The 19,127-nt window shown below is 53.6% G+C and overlaps 1 protein-coding gene across 4 annotated transcripts in view; it reads left to right on the forward strand.

Moving 5' to 3' along the window:
• The window catches only part of HYDIN (HYDIN axonemal central pair apparatus protein), a 313,905-nt gene that overhangs the window by 33,609 nt on the left and 261,169 nt on the right, over positions 1-19,127 (forward strand). For all 4 annotated transcript variants that reach the window (XR_012253067.1, XM_073659829.1, XM_073659831.1 and 1 more), the window contains exons 3-5: positions 7,965-8,096; positions 9,748-9,867; positions 10,264-10,398. Coding sequence is in view for 3 of the 4 variants with exons in the window: in XM_073659829.1 (XP_073515930.1) it covers positions 7,965-8,096; positions 9,748-9,867; positions 10,264-10,398 (387 nt within the window). In the remaining variant the exon portion in view is untranslated. The remainder of the gene's footprint in view (positions 1-7,964; positions 8,097-9,747; positions 9,868-10,263; positions 10,399-19,127) is intronic.

The following is a 19,127-nucleotide window of genomic DNA, read 5'->3' on the forward strand; positions in this document are numbered from 1 at the left end:
CCGCCCCTCCCCACTACTGTTATGGAGAGCACGGGCCGCACCGCCCCTCTACTGATATGGGGAGCACGGGCTGCACCGTCCCACTACTGATATGGGGAGCACGGGCCCCCCGCCCCACTACTGATATGGGGAGCACGGGCCGCACCGCCCCTCTACTGATATGGGGAGCACGGGCTGCACCGTCCCACTATTGATATGGGTAGCACGGGCCGCCCCTCCCCACTACTGATATGTGGAGCACGGGCCGCCTCGCCCCACTACTGATATGGGGAGCACGGGCCGCCCCGCCCCACTACTGATATGGGGAGCACGGGCCGCAGCGCCCCTCTACTGATATGGGGAGCACGGGCTGCACCGCCCCTCTACTGATATGGGCAGCATGGGCCGCACCGCCCTTCTACTGATATGTGGAGCATGGGCCGCACCGCCCCTCTACTGATATGTGGAGCACGGGCTGCACCGCCCCTCTACTGATATGGGGAGCACGGGCCGCACCGCCCCTCTACTGATATGTGGAGTACGGGCCGCACCGTCCCACTACTGATATGGGGAGCACGGGCCGCACTGCCCCTCTACTGATATGTGGAGCACGGGCCGCACCGCCTCTCTACTGATATGTGGAGCACGGGCCGCCCCTCCCCACTACTGATATGGAGAGCACGGGCCGCACCGCCCCACTACTGATATGTGGAGCACGGGCCGCACCGCCCCTCTACTGATATGTGGAGCACGGGCCGCCCCTCCCCACTACTGATATGGAGAGCACGGGCCGCACCGCCCCTCTTCTGATATGTAGAGCACGGGCCGCCCCTCCCCACTACTGATATGGGGAGCACGGGCCGCACCGTCCCACTACTGATATGTGGAGCACGGGCCGCACCGCCCCTCTACTGATATGTGGAGCTCGGGCCGCCCCTCCCCACTACTGATATGGAGAGCACAGGCCGCACTGCCCCTCTACTGATATGGGGAGCACGGGCTGCCCCGTCCCACTACTGGTATGTGGAGCACGGGCTCCCCGCCCCACTACTGATATGGGGAGCACGGGCCGCACCGCCCGACTACTGATATGGGAAGCATGGGCCGCACCGCCCCTCTACTGATAAGGGGAGCACGGGCCGCACCGCCCCTCTACTGATATGGGGAGCACGGGCCGCCCCTCCCCACTACTGATATGGAGAGCACGGGCCGCACCGTCCCACTACTGATATGGGGAGCCCGGGCTGCACCGTCCCACTACTGATATGGGGAGCACGGGCTGCACCGTCCCACTACTGATATGGGGAGCACGGGCCCCCCGCCCCACTACTGATATGGGGAGCACGGGCCGCACCGCCCGACTACTGATATGGGGAGCATGGGCCGCACCGCCCCTCTTCTGATAAGGGGAGCACGGACCGCACCGCCCCTCTACTGATATGTGGAGCACGGGCCGCACCGTCCCACTACTGATATGGGGAGCACGGGCCGCACCGCCCCTCTACTGATAAGGGGAGCACGGGCCCCACCGCCCCACTACTGATAAGGGGACCACGGGCCGCACCTCCCCTCTACTGATATGGGGAGCACGGGCCGCCCCGCCCCACTACTGATATGGGGAGCATGGGCCCCCTACCCCACTACTGATATGGGGAGCACGGGCCGCACCGCCCCTTTACTGATATGGGGAGCACGGGCTGCACCGTCCCACTATTGATATGGGTAGCACGGGCCGACCCGCCCCACTACTGATTTGTGGAGCACGGGCCGCCCCGCCCCACTACTGATATGGGGAGCACGGGCCGCCCCGCCCCACTACTGATATGGGGAGCACGGGCCGCACCGCCCCACTACTGATATGGGGAGCACGGGCCGCCCCACTACTGATATGGGGAGCACGGGCCGCCCCTCCCCATTACTGATATGGGAAGCACGGGCCGCACCGTCCTACTACTGATATGGGGTGCACGGGCTGCCCCGCCCCACTACTGATATGGGGAGCACGGGCCACCCCGCCCCACTACTGATATGGGGAGCACGGGCCGCCCCGCCCCACTACTGATATGGGGAGCACGGGCCGCCCCGCCCCACTACTCATATGGGGAGCACGGGCCGCCCCGCCCCACTACTGATATGGGGAGCACGGGCCGCACCGCCCCACTACTGATATGGGGAGCATGGGCCGCACCGCCCCTCTACTGATATGGGGAGCATGGGCTCCACCGTCCCACTATTGATATGGGGAGCACGGGCCGCCCCGCCCCACTACTGATATGTGGAGCACGAGCCGCACCGCCATACTACTAATATGTGGAGCACGGGCCGCACCGCCCCACTACTGATATAGGGAGCATGAGCCGCAGCGCCCCTCTACTGATATGGGGAGCACGGGCCGCATCGCCCCACTACTGATATGGGGATCACGGGCCGCCCCACTACTGATATGGGGAGCATGGGCCGCCCCTCCGCACTACTGATATGGAGAGCACGGGCCGCACCGCCCCTCTACTGATATGGGGAGCACGGGCTGCACCGTTCCACTACTGATATGGGGAGCACGGGCCCCCCGCCCCACTACTGATATGGGGAGCACGGGCTGCACCGTCCCACTATTGATATAGGGAGCACGGGCCGCCCCTCCCCACTACTGATATGTGGAGCACGGGCCGCCTCGCCCCACTACTGATATGGGGAGCACGGGCCGCCCCGCCCCACTACTGATATGGGGAGCACGGGCCGCAGCGCCCCTCTACTGATATGGGGAGCACGGGCCGCACCGCCCCACTACTGATATGGGGAGCACGGGCCGCCCCACTACTGATATGGGGAGCACGGGCCGCCCCTCCCCACTACTGATGTGGAGAGCACGGGCCGCACCGCCCCTCTACTGATATGGGGGGCACGGGCTGCCCCGTCCCACTACTGATATGGGGAGCATGGGCCCCCCGCCCCACTACTGATATGGGGAGCACGGGCCGCACCGTCTGACTACTGATATGGGGAGCACGGGCCGCACTGCCCCTCTACTGATATGGAGAGCATGGGCCGACCTGCCCCACTACTGATATGGGGAGCACGGGCCGCACCGTCCCACTACTGATATGGGGAGCACGGGCTGCACCGTCCCACTACTGATATGGGGAGCACGGGCCGCACCGCCCGACTACTGATATGGGGAGCACGGGCCGCACCGCCCTTCTACTGATAAGGGGAGCACGGGCCGCACCGCCCCTCTACTGATAAGGGGAGCACGGGCCGCACCGCCCCTCTACTGATATGGAGAGCACGGGCCGCACCGTCCCACTACTGATATGGGGAGCACGGGCCGCACCGCCCTACTACTGATATGGAGAGCACAGGCCGCACCGCCCCTCTACTGATATGGAGAGCACGGGCCGCACCGTCCTACTACTGATATGTGGAGCACGGGCCGCACGCCCTACTACTGATATGGAGAGCACAGGCCGCACCGCCCCACTACTGATATGTGGAGTACGGGCCGCACCGTCCTACTACTGATATGTGGAGCACGGGCCGCACCGCCCCACTACTGATATGGAGAGCACGGGCCGCACCGTCCCTCTACTGATATGTGGAGTACGGGCCGCACCGTGCTACTACTGATAAGGGGAGCACGGGCCGCACCGCCCCTCTACTGATATGGAGAGCACAGGCCGCACCGCCCCACTACTGATATGTGGAGTACGGGCCGCACCATCCTACTACTGATATGTGGAGCACGGGCTGCACCGCCCTACTACTGATATGTGGAGTACGGGCGCACCGTCCTACTACTGATATGGGGAGCACGGGCCGCACCGCCCTACTACTGATATGGGGAGCACGGGCCGCACCGCCCCACTACTGATATGTGGAGTACGGGCCGCACCATCCTACTACTGATATGTGGAGCACGGGCTGCACCGCCCTACTACTGATATGTGGAGTACGGGCCGCACCGTCCTACTACTGATATGTGGGGTACGGCCCCACTACTGATATGGAGAGCACGGGCCGCCCCTCCCCACTACTGATATGGAGAGCACGGGCCGCACCGTCCCACTACTGATATGTGGAGCACGGGCCGCACCGTCCTACTACTGATATGGGGAGCACGGGCCGCACCGCCCCACTACTGATATGTGGAGTACGGGCCGCACCATCCTACTACTGATATGTGGAGCACGGGCTGCACCGCCCTACTACTGATATGTGGAGTACGGGCCGCACCGTCCTACTACTGATATGTGGGGTACGGCCCCACTACTGATATGGAGAGCACGGGCCGCCCCTCCCCACTACTGATATGGAGAGCACGGGCCGCACCGTCCCACTACTGATATGTGGAGCACGGGCCGCACCGCCCCTCTACTGATATGTGGAGCACGGGCTGCACCGTCCCACTACTGATATGGGGAGCACGGGCCGCACCGCCCGACTACTGATATGGGGAGCACGGGCCGCACCGCCCTTCTACTGATAAGGGGAGCACGGGCCGCACCGCCCCTCTACTGATATGTGGAGCACGGGCCGCACCGTCCCACTACTGATATGGGGAGCACGGGCCGCACCATCCTACTACTGATATGTGGAGCACGGGCTGCACCGCCCTACTACTGATATGTGGAGTACGGGCCGCACCGTCCTACTACTGATATGTGGGGTACGGCCCCACTACTGATATGGAGAGCACGGGCCGCCCCTCCCCACTACTGATATGGAGAGCACGGGCCGCACCGTCCCACTACTGATATGTGGAGCACGGGCCGCACCGCCCCTCTACTGATATGTGGAGCACGGGCTGCACCGTCCCACTACTGATATGGGGAGCACGGGCCGCACCGCCCGACTACTGATATGGGGAGCACGGGCCGCACCGCCCCACTACTGATATGTGGAGTACGGGCCGCACCATCCTACTACTGATATGTGGAGCACGGGCTGCACCGCCCTACTACTGATATGTGGAGTACGGGCCGCACCGTCCTACTACTGATATGTGGGGTACGGCCCCACTACTGATATGGAGAGCACGGGCCGCCCCTCCCCACTACTGATATGGAGAGCACGGGCCGCACCGTCCCACTACTGATATGTGGAGCACGGGCCGCACCGTCCTACTACTGATATGGGGAGCACGGGCCGCACCGCCCCACTACTGATATGTGGAGTACGGGCCGCACCATCCTACTACTGATATGTGGAGCACGGGCTGCACCGCCCTACTACTGATATGTGGAGTACGGGCCGCACCGTCCTACTACTGATATGTGGGGTACGGCCCCACTACTGATATGGAGAGCACGGGCCGCCCCTCCCCACTACTGATATGGAGAGCACGGGCCGCACCGTCCCACTACTGATATGTGGAGCACGGGCCGCACCGCCCCTCTACTGATATGTGGAGCACGGGCTGCACCGTCCCACTACTGATATGGGGAGCACGGGCCGCACCGCCCGACTACTGATATGGGGAGCACGGGCCGCACCGCCCTTCTACTGATAAGGGGAGCACGGGCCGCACCGCCCCTCTACTGATATGTGGAGCACGGGCCGCACCGTCCCACTACTGATATGGGGAGCACGGGCCGCACCGCCCTACTACTGATATGTGGAGTACGGGCCGCACCGCCCCTCTACTGATATGTGGAGTACGGGCCGCACCGTCCTACTACTGATATGTGGAGCACGGGCCGCACCGCCCTACTACTGATATGGAGAGCACGGGCCGCACCGCCCCACTACTGATATGTGGACTACGGGCCGCACCGTCCTACTACTGATATGTGGAGCACGGGCCGCACCGCCCTACTACTGATATGTGGAGTACGGGTCGCACCGTCCTACTACTGATATGGGGAGCACGGGCCGCACCGCCCCACTACTGATATGTGGAGTACGGGCCGCACCGTCCTACTACTGATATGTGGAGCACGGGCCGCACCGCCCCTCTACATTATGGGGAGCACGGGCCGCACCGCCCCTCTACTGATATGGGGAGCACGGGCCGCACCGTCCCACTACTGATATGGGGAGCACTGGCTGCACCGTCCCGCTACTGATATGGGGAGCACGGGCCCCCCGCCCCACTACTGATATGGGGAGCACAGGCCGCACCGCCCAACTACTGATATGGGGAGCACGGGCCGCACCACCCCTCTACTGATATGTGGAGCACGGGCCGCACCGCCCTACTACTGATAAGGGGAGCACGGGCCGCACCGCCCCTCTACTGATAAGGGGAGCACGGGCCGCACTGCCCCACTACTGATAAGCGGAGCACGGGCCGCACCTCCCCTCTACTGATATGGGGAGCACGGGCCGCACCGTCCCACTACTGATATGGGGAGCACGGGCCGCACCGCCCCACTACTGATATGTGGACTACGGGCCGCACCGTCCTACTACTGATATGTGGAGCACGGGCCGCACCGCCCTACTACTGATATGTGGAGTACGGGTCGCACCGTCCTACTACTGATATGGGGAGCACGGGCCGCACCGCCCCACTACTGATATGGGGAGCACGGGCCGCACCGTCCCACTACTGATATGGGGAGTACGGGCTGCACCGTCCCGCTACTGATATGGGGAGCACGGGCCCCCCGCCCCACTACTGATATGGGGAGCACAGGCCGCACCGCCCGACTACTGATATGGGGAGCACGGGCCGCACCACCCCTCTACTGATATGTGGAGCACGGGCCGCACCGCCCTACTACTGATAAGGGGAGCACGGGCCGCACCGCCCCTCTACTGATAAGGGGAGCACGGGCCGCACTGCCCCACTACTGATAAGCGGAGCACGGGCCGCACCTCCCCTCTACTGATATGGGGAGCACGGGCCGCACCGTCCCACTACTGATATGGGGAGCACGGGCCGCACCGCCCCACTACTGATATGTGGACTACGGGCCGCACCGTCCTACTACTGATATGTGGAGCACGGGCCGCACCGCCCTACTACTGATATGTGGAGTACGGGTCGCACCGTCCTACTACTGATATGGGGAGCACGGGCCGCACCGCCCCACTACTGATATGTGGAGTACGGGCCGCACCGTCCTACTACTGATATGTGGAGCACGGGCCGCACCGCCCCTCTACATTATGGGGAGCACGGGCCGCACCGCCCCTCTACTGATATGGGGAGCACGGGCCGCACCGTCCCACTACTGATATGGGGAGCACGGGCCGCACCGTCCCACTACTGATATGGGGAGCACAGGCCGCACCGCCCGACTACTGATATGGGGAGCACGGGCCGCACCACCCCTCTACTGATATGTGGAGCACGGGCCGCACCGCCCTACTACTGATAAGGGGAGCACGGGCCGCACCGCCCCTCTACTGATAAGGGGAGCACGGGCCGCACTGCCCCACTACTGATAAGCGGAGCACGGGCCGCACCGCCCCTCTACTGATATGGGGAGCACGGGCCGCACCGTCCCACTACTGATATGGGGAGCACGGGCCACACCGTCCCACTACTGATATGTGGAGCACGGGCCGCACCGCCCTACTACTGATAAGGGGAGCACGGGCCGCACCGCCCCTCTACTGATAAGGGGAGCACGGGCCGCACTGCCCCACTACTGATAAGCGGAGCACGGGCCGCACCTCCCCTCTACTGATATGGGGAGCACGGGCCGCACCGCCCCTCTACTGATATGGGGAGCACGGGCCACACCGTCCCACTACTGATATGTGGAGTACGGGCCGCACCGTCCCACTACTGATATGGGGAGCAGGGGCCGCACCGTCCCACTACTGATATTGATATTGTTCCCCCCCATGTCCTGTTACAGGTGCTCCTGTGTGACTTCCATTTTGCCCCCACGTGAGGGATCTGTAGGGGCTCGGGTGACCCTGGGGACAACAATACTACACATGGGCTGTGCATAGCTTTAGTGAGGATCTGGTGTGTACAGGGCTGTAGCATCCATCTAGTAATGTGGTGTCCTTGTCTTCTATCCACCCAATAGATGACCGTGACCCCGTCAGCATTTCTGCGAGAGATGTCCTTCACGACAGAGCAGCGTTTGGCCAACACCAGAGAGATGCGTCCTCCGCGGATCATTCAGATGCTGGATATGAGCGAAACCACCCATCAGAAGGTGCGAGCTGCTCTGATCAGCGGCGCCCAAGTCAGCGATGTCCTGGGCTTCATGTACATCCATGTACCCACATAATTTACCCCCACAATGTGGCCCTGGGTCATCACTGCTGAGCCCAATGCCAATCTGTACAAGCTGCCAGGTTGTGTATGTGGAAGGGTAGAGATGGCTGCCAGGTGCATAAAAAGCCTCTTATCTCCATAGAGAGCTACGGGCATGGACGGCTCGAAGTCAGAGGTTCTCTGGAGATCTATGGCAGCCATGAGGACGTGTCTGTGTGTCTGTGTGTCTGTCTGTGTGTCTGTCTGTGTATGTCTGTCTGTGTGTCCGTCCATGTGGTGTGTGTGTGTCCATATGGTGCGTGTGTCCATATGGTGTCCATGTGGTGTGTGTGTGTCTGTGTCCATGTGGTGTGTGTGTGTGTGTATGTCTGTGTCCATGGTGTGGGTTTGTATGTCTGTGTCCATGGTGTGGGTGTGTATGTCTGTGTCCATGGTGTGGGTGTGTATGTTCGTGTGGTGTGTGTCCTTGTGATGTGGTGTGTGTATGGGTCTGTGTCTGTGTGTGTTCATGTGGTGTGTGTATGTGGGTCTGTGTGGTGTGTATATGTGCGTCCGTGTGGGTGTGTGTCCATGTGTGTCCATGTGTGTGTGGGTGTGTGTCCATGTGGTGTGTGTGTCCATGTGTGTGTGGGTGTGTGTCCATGTGGTGTGTGTGTCCATGTGTGTGTGGGTGTGTGTCCATGTGTGTGTGGGTGTGTGTCCATGTGTGTGTGGGGTGTGTGTCCATGTGTTGTGTGTGTGGGTGTGTGTCCATGTGGTGTGTGTGTGGGTGTGTGTCCATGTGTGTGTGGGTGTGTGTCCATGTGTGTGTGGGGTGTGTGTCCATGTGTTGTGTGTGTGGGTGTGTGTCCATGTGGTGTGTGTGTGGGTGTGTGTCCATGTGTGTGTGGGTGTGTGTCCATGTGTGTGTGGGGTGTGTGTCCATGTGGTGTGTGTGTGGGTGTGTGTCCATGTGTGTGTGTGGGTGTGTCCATGTGGTGTGTGTGTGGGTGTGTGTCCATGTGTGTGTGTGGGTGTGTGTTCATGTGTGTGTGGGTGTGTGTGTGGGTGTGTCCATGTGGTGTGTGTGTCCATGTGGTGTGTGTGTGGGTGTGTGTGTGGGTGTGTGTCCATGTGGTGTGTGTGTTCATGTGGTGTGTGTGTCCATGTGGTGTGTGTGTGGGTGTGTGTGTGGGTGTGTGTCCATGTGGTGTGTGTGTTCATGTGGTGTGTGTGTCCATGTGGTGTGTGTGTGGGTGTGTGTCCATGTGGTGTGTGTGTCCATGTGGTGTGTGTGTCCATGTGGTGTGTGTGTGGGTGTGTGTCCATGTGGTGTGTGTGTTCATGTGGTGTGTGTGTCCATGTGGTGTGTGTGTGGGTGTGTGTGTGGGTGTGTGTCCATGTGGTGTGTGTGTTCATGTGGTGTGTGTGTCCATGTGGTGTGTGTGTGGGTGTGTGTCCATGTGGTGTGTGTGTCCATGTGGTGTGTGTGTCCATGTGGTGTGTGTGTCCATGTGGTGTGTGTGTCCATGTGGTGTGTGTGCTTTCTGCATCCGCGATTATTAATGTGTCTTCCCTCTGCTCTGACTTGTTCTTGCTCTTTCTTGTAGTTCTCCTCGGTGGATCTAGAACAAGCCCTTTTCCAGCCTTTCCCTTCAGAAATTATCTTCCAGAACTACATTCCCTGTGAGACGTATGAGGTGCCGCTGGTGCTGAGGAACAGTGACAAGGTGAGGCCCTGCCTGGTGTATGTGTGGTGACCGCACATCATAAGGTGTACGTGGTCCAGGGGTGGTCGTCCATCGTGGTCCAAGGGTGATCATCCATCCATCACAGTCCAGGGGTGATCATCCATCCATCACGGTCCAGGGGTGATCATCCATCCATCACGGTCCAGTGGTGATCATCCATCCATCACGGTCCAGGGGTGATCATCCATCCAGCACGGTCCAGTGGTGATAATTCAGCCATCATGGTTCAGGGGTGATCATCCATCCAGCACGGTCCAGGGGTGATCATCCATCCATCATGGTCCAGTGGTGATCATTCAGCCATCATGGTTCAGGGGTGATCATGTTCTTCAATGCAGAGTTTGTCTTATAGTTGCTTCCTTTTAACTCTTTCAGGTTCCCCGACTGGTAAAAGTCACTCAAGAGAGTTCACCCTACTTCCAGATTGTCAGCCCCAATGACGTGTGTCACAAAGTGGCTCCGGGCATGCCGTCCACGTTCCATGTCCTCTTCACCCCTGAGGAGAATAAGGTAATATAGGGGCATGAGCAGCTGATGCCACCAGAATCTATAGCTTTCAGCTTCTTCTCTAGAGCCCTTCCAGTTAGTACAGATTACGTGTGAATGCTCCGACAGTGGAGACGTTTTAATTGCTAAGATAAGAGAATTTTTCTTTTCTAGCATCAGGGAGCAGAGTGGCGTGTTAGTGTCCCCACGATCAGTTTCCGGAGGGGTGACCTTGCGGCGTCCGCAGACAACTATCGGTTGCTTATGATCCCATGTGTCCTGTGTCCCATGAGTTCTGGCTAGGGTCCGTCCTCGGGGTCCTCCATCCTCTTTATTGCCCCTGGACCTCCCTTCTCCCGCTTCTCCGCTCCTCTGCTTACAGCCCATTGACTGACTGAGCTTCCTTGGTCCAGTCTTTGACCCAGGCTATGGTAACCCGACCAGCTTTTCCTAATGTATGGTCAATTCTCTGGAGCCAGCCCAGCTCATTCTCAAGTATTTGCTTGCCCAATCATCTCTCCCGGCTTCCTTTGACACAGAGCTTGAGGACTCGCTCCTCACAGACGCTATCACAAGACACATGGGGTCACGTCCGATAGCTCCTCCTTGAACGCTCCTGAAGTGGAGGTACGGCACATTACGTCACTTCTGCTCAGTCCTTCTCCCCGAGGGACACATCAGCACTGAGGGACACCCTCCAGGTCAAGGACGAGTCTACTTCTCCCAATTAGGAAGCGATTTCCGTCCGTCGACAACATGATTCCTTTCCCAGCCACGAAGACTTTGACGATCTTCTTGCCAAAGAATGGGAATACCCAGATAGGCTCATGCCTTTCTCAAAGTGGTTAGACCCACTGTATCCCTTTGCGGAATAATTGGTTGTCATATAGTCCTTATCCCCACAGTGGACCCTCAGATAGCTCTTCTGCCTTGAGCCACCTCCTTGGTGGTTGACAACCCCTGCTCTGCTCTCCGGCAGGCGCCTTCCTTCCTCTCTAATGGCAAGTGGTGATGACTGACATCAGCCTGTAGGGCTGGGAAGTTGTCTTCAACCATCACAGCACTCCTGGTCTGTGGAGGAATCCCGCCTTCACATCAACCTTCTGGAACTAAGAGCCATCTTCCCGTTTCCCTCCCTCTGGTCCTCCCTCCTCCGGGACCTTCAGTTTTAAATACAGACCGACAACTCGATCACTGTGGCCCCCCTGAGCCATCATGGGAGTGCCAGGATCCCTTAAGCCATGAGGTGAACCGCTAGGATTCTTCTATGGGCAGAGCTCCACATTACATATCGCTCTACGGTCCACATTCCTCAGACTTTCCCAGCCAAGAACCTCTGCGTCTGGGTCAGTGGGCTCTCCTCTCAGAAATCTGCAGCCAGATAAGCCTTCACTGCGGCTCCCCTGATATGGACCATTTCTTCACCTCCCTTTCTCAATTACAAGATCCCATTCTATGACACCAGGTCACGAGACTCAAGGGGTTTCGCAGTAATCCTCTGATCACTCCATGGACAGAGTTCTCTCTGCTCTATCTCTTCTTTCCTCTTCCTCTGCTTTTCCACGTTGTCAAAGCTGAGGGCTCTCTGATGATCCTGGTAGCTCCCGACTAGCCTTGCTGGGCATGGTACTCCGACCTTATCCATGGGGTCCTGTGTGCCTCCTCCCTTTACCTCTGCTGCATGTAAGGCTGTGACTATTGCAGCCGAGGCTCTGAGATGTCGGGGTCTATGTGACTCTGTTGTTTAGATCATGCTTATGGCTCATAAGCCGAAATCTGCCAAGTTTTACCACCGTTCCTAGAGATCCTACTTTGTCAGGAGGGAATAGAGAGTCTTCCATTCCATGGTTTTATCCAGCGCTGTGGAGTCGGAGGCGGTGTCCATTTTGGTGGAGTCGGTATAAAATGGACCAACTCCTATAATATATAATACATTGGGGGCGGTAGTACAATATATAATACATTGGGGGCGGTAGTATAATATATAATACATTGGGGGCGGTAGTATAATATATAATACATTGGGGGCGGTAGTATAATATATAATACATTGGGGGCAGTAGTACAATATATAATACATTGGGGGCAGTAGTACAATATATAATACATTGGGGGCGGTAGTACAATATATAATACATTGGGGGCGGTAGTACAATATATAATACATTGGGGGCGGTAGTATAATATATAATACATTGGGGGCGGTAGTATAATATATAATACATTGGGGGCGGTAGTATAATATATAATACATTGGGGGCGGTAGTACAATATATAGTACATTGGGGGCAGTAGTATAATATATAATACATTGGGGGCAGTAGTATAATATATAATACATTGGGGGCAGTAGTATAATATATAATACATTGGGGGCGGTAGTACAATATATAATACATTGGGGGCGGTAGTACAATATATAATACATTGGGGGCGGTAGTACAATATATAATACATTGGGGGCGGTAGTACAATATATAATACATTGGGGGCGGTAGTATAATATATAATACATTGGGGGCGGTAGTATAATATATAATACATTGGGGGCGGTAGTATAATATATAATACATTGGGGGGCGGTAGTATAATATATAATACATTGGGGGCGGTAGTATAATATATAATACATTGGGGGGCGGTAGTATAATATATAATACATTGGGGGCGGTAGTACAATATATAATACATTGGGGGCGGTAGTACAATATATAATACATTGGGGGCGGTAGTACAATATATAATACATTGGGGGCGGTAGTATAATATATAATACATTGGGGGCGGTAGTATAATATATAATACATTGGGGGCGGTAGTATAATATATAATACATTGGGGGCGGTAGTATAATATATAATACATTGGGGGCGGTAGTATAATATATAATACATTGGGGGCGGTAGTATAATATATAATACATTGGGGGCAGTAGTATAATATATAATACATTGGGGGCAGTAGTATAATATATAATACATTGGGGGCAGTAGTATAATATATAATACATTGGGGGCAGTAGTATAATATATAATACATTGGAGGCAGTAGTATAATATATAATACATTGGAGGCAGTAGTATAATATATAATACATTGGAGGCAGTAGTATAATATATAATACATTGGGGGCGGTAGTATAATATATAATACATTGGGGGCGGTAGTATAATATATAATACATTGGGGGCGGTAGTATAATATATAATACATTGGGGGCAGTAGTATAATATATAATACATTGGGGGCAGTAGTATAATATATAATACATTGGGGGCAGTAGTATAATATATAATACATTGGGGGCAGTAGTATAATATATAATACATTGGAGGCAGTAGTACAATATATAATACATTGGAGGCAGTAGTACAATATATAATACATTGGGGGCAGTAGTATAATATATAATACATTGGGGGCGGTAGTACAATATATAATACATTGGAGGCAGTAGTACAATATATAATACATTGGGGGCAGTAGTATAATATATAATACATTGGGGGCAGTAGTATAATATATAATACATTGGGGGCGGTAGTATAATATATAATACATTGGGGGCAGTAGTATAATATATAATACATTGGGGGCGGTAGTATAATATATAATACATTGGGGGCGGTAGTATAATATATAATACATTGGGGGCGGTAGTATAATATATAATACATTGGGGGCGGTAGTATAATATATAATACATTGGAGGCAGTAGTATAATATATAATACATTGGGGGCAGTAGTATAATATATAATACATTGGGGGCAGTAGTATAATATATAATACATTGGGGGCAGTAGTATAATATATAATACATTGGGGGCAGTAGTATAATATATAATACATTGGGGGCAGTAGTACAATATATAATACATTGGGGGCGGTAGTACAATATATAATACATTGGGGGCGGTAGTACAATATATAATACATTGGGGGCGGTAGTACAATATATAATACATTGGGGGCGGTAGTATAATATATAATACATTGGGGGCGGTAGTATAATATATAATACATTGGGGGCGGTAGTATAATATATAATACATTGGGGGCGGTAGTATAATATATAATACATTGGGGGCGGTAGTATAATATATAATACATTGGGGGCGGTAGTATAATATATAATACATTGGGGGCGGTAGTATAATATATAATACATTGGGGGCAGTAGTATAATATATAATACATTGGGGGCAGTAGTATAATATATAATACATTGGGGGCAGTAGTATAATATATAATACATTGGGGGCAGTAGTACAATATATAATACATTGGGGGCAGTAGTACAATATATAATACATTGGGGGCGGTAGTATAATATATAATACATTGGGGGCGGTAGTATAATATATAATACATTGGGGGCGGTAGTATAATATATAATACATTGGGGGCGGTAGTATAATATATAATACATTGGGGGGCGGTAGTATAATATATAATACATTGGGGGCGGTAGTATAATATATAATACATTGGGGGCGGTAGTACAATATATAATACATTGGGGGCGGTAGTACAATATATAATACATTGGGGGCGGTAGTATAATATATAATACATTGGGGGCGGTAGTATAATATATAATACATTGGGGGCGGTAGTATAATATATAATACATTGGGGGCGGTAGTATAATATATAATACATTGGGGGCAGTAGTATAATATATAATACATTGGGGGCAGTAGTATAATATATAATACATTGGGGGCAGTAGTATAATATATAATACATTGGGGGCGGTAGTACAATATATAATACATTGGGGGCGGTAGTATAATATATAATACATTGGGGGCGGTAGTATAATATATAATACATTGGGGGCGGTAGTATAATATATAATACATTGGGGGCGGTAGTATAATATATAATACATTGGGGGCAGTAGTATAATATATAATACATTGGGGGCGGTAGTATACTATATAATACATTGGGGGCGGTAGTATAATATATAATACATTGGGGGCGGTACTATAATATATAATACATTGGGGGCGGTAGTATAATATATAATACATTGGGGGCGGTAGTATAATATATAATACATTGGGGGCGGTAGTATAATATATAATACATTGGGGGCGGTAGTATAATATATAATACATTGGGGGCGGTAGTATAATATATAATACATTGGGGGCGGTAGTATAATATATAATACATTGGGGGCAGTAGTATAATATATAATACATTGGGGGCAGTAGTATAATATATAATACATTGGGGGCGGTAGTATAATATATAATACATTGGGGGCAGTAGTATAATATATAATACATTGGGGGCGGTAGTATAATATATAATACATTGGGGGCGGTAGTATAATATATAATACATTGGGGGCGGTAGTATAATATATAATACATTGGGGGCGGTAGTATAATATATAATACATTGGGGGCAGTAGTATAATATATAATACATTGGGGGCAGTAGTATAATATATAATACATTGGGGGCGGTAGTATAATATATAATACATTGGGGGCGGTAGTATAATATATAATACATTGGGGGCAGTAGTATAATATATAATACATTGGGGGCGGTAGTATAATATATAATACATTGGGGGCGGTAGTATAATATATAATACATTGGGGGCAGTAGTATAATATATAATACATTGGGGGCAGTAGTATAATATATAATACATTGGGGGCAGTAGTATAATATATAATACATTGGGGGCAGTAGTATAATATATAATACATTGGGGGCGGTAGTATAATATATAATACATTGGGGGCAGTAGTACAATGCAGGATGTGTTGTAAATATTTCCATAAGAATTAGGGAAAGTTCTGAAATGTCCTATAAATGTCTGTTCTGTTCCTGATCTCAGGATCTCGGCTTTTAGCGGAGATGAATCAGGGCTGCACTTTATGTACACGCTCAGTAGTGACCAGTGCTGCACTTTATGTACACGCTCAGCAGTGACCAGTGCTGCACTTTATGTACACGCTCAGTAGTGACCAGTGCTGCACTTTATGTACACGCTCAGCAGTGACCGGGGCTGCACTTTATGTACACGCTCAGCAGTGACCGGGGCTGCACTTTATGTACACGCTCAGCAGTGACCGGGGCTGCACTTTATGTACACGCTCAGTAGTGACCGGGGCTGCACTTTATGTACACGCTCAGTAGTGACCGGGGCTGCACTTTATGTACACGCTCAGCAGTGACCGGGGCTGCACTTTATGTACACGCTCAGCAGTGACCGGGGCTGCACTTTATGTACACGCTCAGTAGTGACCGGGGCTGCACTTTATGTACACGCTCAGTAGTGACCGGGGCTGCACTTTATGTACACGCTCAGTAGTGACCGGGGCTGCACTTTATGTACACGCTCAGTAGTGACCAGGGCTGCACTTTATGTACACGCTCAGCAGTGACCGGGGCTGCACTTTATGTACACGCTCAGTAGTGACCAGGGCTGCACTTTATGTACACGCTCAGCAGTGACCGGGGCTGCACTTTATGTACACGCTCAGTAGTGACCGGGGCTGCACTTTATGTACACGCTCAGTAGTGACCGGGGCTGCACTTTATGTACACGCTCAGTAGTGACCGGGGCTGCACTTTATGTACACGCTCAGTAGTGACCGGGGCTGCACTTTATGTACACGCTCAGTAGTGACCGGGGCTGCACTTTATGTACACGCTCAGTAGTGACCGGGGCTGCACTTTATGTACACGCTCAGTAGTGACCGGGGCTGCACTTTATGTACACGCTCAGCAGTGACCGGGGCTGCACTTTATGTACACGCTCAGCAGTGACCGGGGCTGCACTTTATGTACACGCTCAGCAGTGACCGGGGCTGCACTTTATGTACACGCTCAGCAGTGACCGGGGCTGCACTTTATGTACACGCTCAGTAGTGACCGGGGCTGCACTTTATGTACACGCTCAGTAGTGACCGGGGCTGCACTTTATGTACACGCTCAGCAGTGACCGGGGCTGCACTTTATGTACACGCTCAGTAGTGACCGGGGCTGCACTTTATGTACACGCTCAGCAGTGACCGGGGCTGCACTTTATGTACACGCTCAGTAGTGACCGGGGCTGCACTTTATGTACACGCTCAGTAGTGACCGGGGCTGCACTTTATGTACACGCTCAGTAGTGACCGGGGCTGCACTTTATGTACACGCTCAGTAGTGACCGGGGCTGCACTTTATGTACACGCTCAGTAGTGACCAGTGCTGCACTTTATGTACACGCTCAGTAGTGACCGGGGCTGCACTTTATGTACACGCTCAGCAGTGACCGGGGCTGCACTTTATGTACACGCTCAGCAGTGACCGGGGCTGCACTTTATGTACACGCTCAGTAGTGACCGGGGCTGCACTTTATGTACACGCTCAGTAGTGACCGGGGCTGCACTTTATGTACACGCTCAGTAGTGACCGGGGCTGCACTTTATGTACACGCTCAGTAGTGACCGGGGCTGCACTTTATGTACACGCTCAGTAGTGACCGGGGCTGCACTTTATGTACACGCTCAGTAGTGACCGGGGCTGCACTTTATGTACACGCTCAGTAGTGACCGGGGCTGCACTTTATGTACACGCTCAGTAGTGACCGGGGCTGCACTTTATGTACACGCTCAGTAGTGACCGGGGCTGCACTTTATGTACACGCTCAGTAGTGACCGGGGCTGCACTTTATGTACACGCTCAGCAGTGACCGGGGCTGCACTTTATGTACACGCTCAGTAGTGACCGGGGCTGCACTTTATGTACACGCTCAGTAGTGACCGGGGCTGCACTTTATGTACACGCTCAGCAGTGACCGGGGCTGCACTTTATGTACACGCTCAGTAGTGACCGGGGCTGCACTTTATGTACACGCTCAGTAGTGACCGGGGCTGCACTTTATGTACACGCTCAGTAGTGACCGGGGCTGCACTTTATGTACACGCTCAGTAGTGACCAGGGCTGCACTTTATGTACACGCTCAGTAGTGACCGGGGCTGCACTTTATGTACACGCTCAGTAGTGACCGGGGCTGCACTTTATGTACACGCTCAGTAGTGACCGGGGCTGCACTTTATGTACACGCTCAGTAGTGACCGGGGCTGCACTTTATGTACACGCTCAGCAGTGACCGGGGCTGCACTTTATGTACACGCTCAGTAGTGACCGGGGCTGCACTTTATGTACACGCTCAGTAGTGACCGGGGCTGCACTTTATGTACACGCTCAGCAGTGACCGGGGCTGCACTTTATGTACACGCTCAGTAGTGACCGGGGCTGCACTTTATGTACACGCTCAGCAGTGACCGGGGCTGTGGAGTCGGAGTCGTGAAGTGGGAGGTTTGGCTTACTGACTCCACAGCTCTGGTTTTATCCATCCTTAGGATTCTCCTTTCTTTGGTTCAGTGTTGATGTAGGCCTCCATCTTGCCTCCTTGAAGGGACAGGCCTTTGCCTTTTCCATAATTTTTCCGCATATGCTGGCATTTCACTAACAAGCTATGACCGTCCTCCATCGAGTGGCACATTGCACCCCTCCTTACAGGCATCAGAGGGAACCTTGGGACCTTAACCTTGTCCTTTCTGTGCTCCAGGAGACTCCCTTTGAGCCTCTTCACCTCATCTCTCCCAGGTTCCTTTTGTGGACAATTGCATATGGAAGTTATGGTCTCCAGAAATGCCGAGTGCCTGAGCTCACAGCCCGTTCCTTCAGGGCTCCCTTTCTTATTCAGCTTTGGAAGAAAGGATGATA

Source organism: Phyllobates terribilis, unplaced genomic scaffold, assembly GCF_046119375.1.
Source record: "Phyllobates terribilis strain yellow unplaced genomic scaffold, ASM4611937v1 Scaffold_14__1_contigs__length_39327217, whole genome shotgun sequence".
In the NCBI taxonomy this organism is placed as follows: domain Eukaryota; kingdom Metazoa; phylum Chordata; class Amphibia; order Anura; family Dendrobatidae; genus Phyllobates; species Phyllobates terribilis.